Source organism: Octopus sinensis, linkage group LG15 (genome assembly GCF_006345805.1).
Source record: "Octopus sinensis linkage group LG15, ASM634580v1, whole genome shotgun sequence".
Classification (NCBI taxonomy): domain Eukaryota; kingdom Metazoa; phylum Mollusca; class Cephalopoda; order Octopoda; family Octopodidae; genus Octopus; species Octopus sinensis.
The window spans coordinates 11583147-11589146 of record NC_043011.1 but is presented as its reverse complement, the minus strand read 5'-3'; the positions used below and the strand labels follow the sequence as shown (position 1 = coordinate 11589146).

Below are 6000 nucleotides of genomic sequence, written 5' to 3'. Positions count from 1 at the left end.
AAAGTCGACCTAGGCGGAATTTGAACTCAGAACGTAGCGGCAGACGAAATACCGCTTAGCATTTCGCCCGGCGTGCTAACGATTCTGCCAGCTCGCCGCCCTAAAACATATTGAAATGCAATAGATCGATACTAGGGTCATAATTATGGGTGACAATTTCATACGACACCGCTAGAAAAAACTGCCGTTCAAACCGAAAAGATCCGAAGAACAAATAATTCTGTATGGCTAGTTGTCTTAGGAAAATAAGTGGGATATGGCTGAAATCCAGTTGATTCGATGCCTGTTTGTCACTGCGACCAAAACAACGGCACATGGCGACGCGTCTTCGAGAAACTGACAACAATAGCAAAACTTCCGTCACTTGTCTTGCGTTCTCTGCGCATGCGGAGACGGAAGTTTCCACGGTGGTCGCGGGCACAGTGATCAGTGACACAAGGTGTGAATATCATAAACACTTCGAAATGGGACTATTCGGGAAGACACCACAGAGATCGCCCAAAGAATCGGTAAATACCATGTTCACCACCGTCTTTTTTCTTCTCTACTTTCGTTTCCTTTATTACTCTTCCAACTTTATTATTATTATGGAACCACTTTGCAATCTGTCGACGGCATCATAGAAGGGTGCACCACCCCTGACTTTAGTTTTTTCATAACTTTTAAAGAAATGGGCAATTATTTATTGTCATGAAATTTCCTACAAATGCTTTTCAGATGACGTAGTATAGATTATATCGGAATTTGTTATGAACATTTCTATGGAGGTGGGTGAGTTTCGGATAATTCACACGCTTCAACTTTGTTTCCTTGAAACTTTCATAAAAATGAGTATATTTTATTACGGAGATGTACTTGCATAGCAAGTGACTTGATATGAGATCGTGTGCTGGAACGAAAACAATTGCAGCGTGGAAGGTGTTTGTAAGCCATTTAAGAAACACACAAAAACCATTAGATTCACTTCAACATTTAAGTTTAATTTGTCAAAATATTTTCGTCGCTTTGAGACCGCGACCTGTTCACTGACAAAAATCCGTGCTGCATCTCAGTATATTTTAATAATTTTTTTACTAATACCTTTGAGATGGTGTAGATTATAATTGTATTAGAATCTGCAAATTTTTTTAAAAGGCCGGTAGGAAGTTTCACTTAATCCACACACCTCGCTATGGATATAATTTTTTTTCTCGACTTTTTTTTTAATCTACATCATCAAAACGTATGAAGAATCAAAGTCAAGGTGCGCAAAATGTCCATACATACCCACATATTATTTTACGCATTAATTTCCAATATAATCCTATTCTACACCATCTAAAAAGTAGTTGTAAAAAAATTTATTTAAAAATACCTATTTTTCGGAAAGTAGTAAGGCAACAGTGGAGGCGTGTGAATTACCTGAAACTCCCTTTCTGCCCAACTTCGAAAATACTTTTCATAACAAATTCCGATATAATCGTATTCTAATCCATCTGAAACCTAGTCTCCATTTTATCAGAGTTATGAGAAAACAAAGTCAGGAGGCATATGCCTCCTATTTTTTTACTACCCACAAGGGGCTAAACACAGAGGGGACAAATGGATTAAGTCGATTACATCGACTCCAGTACGTAACTGGTACTTAATTTATCGACCCCGAAAAGATGAAAGGCAAAGTCAACCTCAGCGGAATTTGAACTCAGAACATAACGGCAGACGAAATACGGCTACGCATTTCGCCCGGCATGCTAACGTTTCTGCTAGCTCGCCGCCCCCTATCAACCTACTGTAAATGGCCCCCAATTTTTATGATCATACTCAGCCATCGTAAAAAAGGGGGCCACATTATATAAACAATCTTGGATACCTCTGACGACGGATGATCACAGGTAGAATACCCATTGATCATAGATATATGCAGTCAGAGTTGACTTTGGCTGAATGCCAGTGGTAGGCTTCGTGAGCCAAACAAGGAGCCTCTACCCCAGGAATAGAGAACTAGAGCAAATGATGAACATATGTGGGATGCATCTGTGCTGAGAAAAATTTTTTCTAGCAGTGTCATATGAAATTGTCACCCATAATTATGAGCCTAGTAACGATCTATTGCATTTATATCTGTTTTAGGGTTAGGGGTGGGGGGAAGAGTATATTTTTTTTCTTCACAAATGTAAATAAACCCAATCTTTTTCTTACACGAGGGACATATTCATACAGCACAGAATGTTTTTTACCTCAATAGACGTAATTGATTGGTTGAAATTGCAGAAAAGAAAACAACAAATATCTTACAAACTACAGAATTTTCTCAATAAAGCCAAGAGAAAAAGATGTTTCTACCAGTATACGAAGTTTAAAATTTTTTAGTTACCTAGAAATTATGTTAAAAACTGCCGTTCAAACCGAAAAGATCCGAGTTTTCAATCTCCAGATACCCTTCCTGACACCAACCCTCACCTATTTCCAAACAGAGGTAATAATCCTCCAGTATTTTGAACAGGAGAAGCCTAGATGTATGAATAGTGAAGCATTTGTTTACAGACTGCAAAGAAAGCACGAGCTTGCAAACACATCAAAACTAGAGGAAATACAAACTTAACACAAAGCATCATTATCATCGTTTAACATCCGCTTCCCATGCTAGCATGGGTTGGATGATTTTGACTGAGGGCTGGCGAACCAGATGGCTGCTCCAGGCTCCAGTCTTGATTTGGCAGAGTTTCTACAGCTATGCATAGATACGTGTACAAATGCCTTCTTCAGTTTCTCTTTACCAATTTCACTCACAAGGCTTAGGCAAACCTGTGGCTATAGTAGAGGACATTACCCAATAGCATCCATGCAGTGGCATTGTACCCATAACCCCATGGTTCTGAAACAAAGCACCATCCGATCGTGGCCGTTGCCAGCCTCGCCTGGCCCCCATGCCGGTGGCACGTAAAAAGCACCATCCAATCGTGGCCGTTTGCCAGCCTCGTCTGGCACGTAAGAAGCACCCACTACACTCATGGAGTGGTTGGCGTTAGGAAGGGCATCCAGCCGTAGAAACACTGCCAGATCAGACTGGGCTTGGTGCAGCCTTCTGGCTTCCCAGACCCCAGTTGAACTGTCCAACCCATGCTAGCATGGAAAGCAGACGCTAAACGATGATGATGATGACAGCAATGCCTGTGCCTATATCAACATTTAATGTCATCATTTGATATATCATTTAATATCCACTTTTCCATGTTTGCATTGGACAGAGTTTATTTGAGGCAAATTCTCTACAACTGGATGCTCCACCTGTCACCAACCTTCCTGTTTCCTAGCAAAATAATATAATAACCCTTTCTGAAAGTGGACAGCTTTTACACTGTACTCTACTATGTTCTTAACAGAATATACCATAACTATATATATATATATATATATATATCATCATCATCATCATCATCGTTTAACGTCCGTCTTCTGCGCTAGCATGGGTTGGACGGTTCGACCGGGGTCTGGGAAGCCAGGAGGCTGCACCAGGCTCCAGTCTGATCTGGCGGTGTTTCTACAGCTGGATGCCCTTCCTAATGCCAACCACTCCGCGAGTGTAGCGGGTGCTTTTTACGTGCCACCGGCACAGGTGCCAGGGGAATCTGGCAGACATATATACATATATTAGATAATAAATCATATGGTATACACCTGGTAATTTACCGGTAAAGCATATCCACTTTCAGTGTTTGTTTAATGAGAGAGATGGAAGATATGAAAATGTTCATTAATCACTACAATTGTTTTGACCTATCCAACATCGATCCCTCACGATGGGAGACTTAACAACTGGTTTAAGAGTATCTGTCGGTGTAGATGTGTCTCTTCAGGTGATTACAAGATATATCTTGTTAAAATAAAGACTGTTCCACAAGAAACTTCTCAGTTTGTGTATAGAAAAGCAGCAAATTAAGGGATACAGTTTCATTTTTATAGAAGACAGCTGGGGCTCGTGCTGTAAAAAATGATGGCTAATTTTAGTATTTTATATATAAATGAGGTACAAAACCAAGATTTTGGTTTAATAATTCTTTTATTACTAAATTTTTTGTGAAAAATCTATCTGCAACTAACATCCTTTGACTGCTTGTTTCCTTCAAAAGAATTTTCAAGTTTTCCTTCCTTCTTTTTTGACTTACTGCCACATAAAGCTGGCTGTGATTAAATACGGGAGCTGCCAAGTAAATACCAAATACACAGAGTTGAAACGCTGTTTGATTTTTTCTTTTCAGCATTGAATGTTCACCATCTCACTTCCATTGCACACACACACACACACACATTCACATACCTCCCTTTTACATACACACACATAAACTCACACAGAGTTGAAACATTGTTTGACTTATCTTTTTCACTGTACACCTTCCATCATCCCACTAGGAAGTTTGCCATCACTCCTTCCTTCTTTGTCCATCTATCACTCCTTCCTTTCTCATTCATATGTTGTGACTGAGAAAAACACAAGAGTATTATTATAGTAGATAGGTACAAAACCAAGTTTTTAGTTTAATAATTCTTTTACTACCAAACTTGTGAAAAGTCTATTGGCAACTAACATTCTTTGACTGCTTGTTTCCTTCAAAAGAATTTTAAGTTTTTCTTCCTTCTTGTCCAACTTAAGGTCACATAAAGTTGGCCGTGACTAAATACAAGAGCTGATAAGTAAATACCAAATACACAGAGTTGAAATGCTGTTTGATTTTTCTTTTCAGTGTTGAACGTTAACCATCCCACTTCCATTGTGTCCACACACACACATATTCACATACCCTCCCCCCTTTTACATGCACACACATATATTCATACAGAGTTGAAATGCTGTTTGATTTATTTTTTCAGCATGCAATTTTCATCATCCCACTACCAAGTATGACCCCCACCCCTTCCTTTCACATTCATAAACACGAGCATTATTATAGTAGATTATCTTGGAGCTATGGAAAAAATACAAAGCCCAGCAACACTAATGGATCGTTCTACACATCTGTGTAATTTTTCGCGCAAAGCCACCTAGCTGTTTGACCATGAATCCCAAGACAAGAAAATATACAAGAAAGAATTGCCAATGTAAACTTATATGTATAGATGAATAGTAAAAACAGATGCAAAACGAAACACATACACAATACAGCAACAAAAAGGATTAAATATAACCATATAGGTGCAGGAGTGGCTGTGTGGTAAGTAGCTTGCTAACCAACCACATGGTTCCGGGTTCAGTCCCACTGCGTGACATCTTGGGCAAGTGTCTTCTGCTATAGCCCCCAGCCGACCAAAGCCTTGTGAGTGGATTTGGTGGATGGAAACTGAAAGAAGCCTGTCGTATATATGTATATATATATGTGTGTGTGTCTGTATTTGTCCCCCTAACATTGCTTGACAACTGATGCTGGTGTGTTTACGTCCTCATCACTTAGCGGTTCGGCAAAAGAGACCGATAGAATAAGTACTGGGCTTACAAAGAATAAGACCCGGGGTCGATTTGCTCGACTAAAGGCAGTGCTCCAGAATGGCCGCAATCAAATGACTGAAACAAGTAAAAGAGTAAAGAGTATTAACAGATATGGATGTATAAACGCACTGGCTTAAGTTCTGTAGGGCTCACACAAACATCCACAAAGATACAAACATATTCACGTGCATGTTTTAGTGCACATGTGCTCAAATAGCAAATTATATACCTACTTGGTGTTTATGAGGCACTGACGAAAGACCAAGATCTCTGGAGAGATGCTGTGACTGTGAAGACCCGACTAATAACGTGAGTTCATGGCTGTTTCCTGCATCAGTTTCGCATAGCAGCCCCAGCCCATCCAAAGTACCCTAGATTGCAGAATGATCTGCTGTGCTTACCTTGGATCGTAGGGTGACCTGCTGTGCTTGAGGAGATCTATTGAGTCAAATACATCAACATCAAAATAAATATCAAATAAATAAATATCAAATGGAAATTGTAGTTGTGATACCTGTGCTGGTGGCACATAAAAAAGC

The 6000-nt window shown here is 39.7% G+C and overlaps 1 protein-coding gene across 1 annotated transcript in view; it reads left to right on the top strand.

Annotated features, from left to right (window-relative positions):
• The first annotated feature begins 299 nt into the window (after positions 1–299).
• The window catches only part of LOC115219725 (charged multivesicular body protein 3), a 62565-nt gene continuing 56864 nt past the window's right edge, over positions 300–6000 (top strand). Inside the window, exon 1 of the mRNA XM_029789939.2 lies at positions 300–509. Within this exon, the coding sequence (XP_029645799.2) occupies positions 315–509 (195 nt within the window). The 5' untranslated portion in view covers positions 300–314. The remainder of the gene's footprint in view (positions 510–6000) is intronic.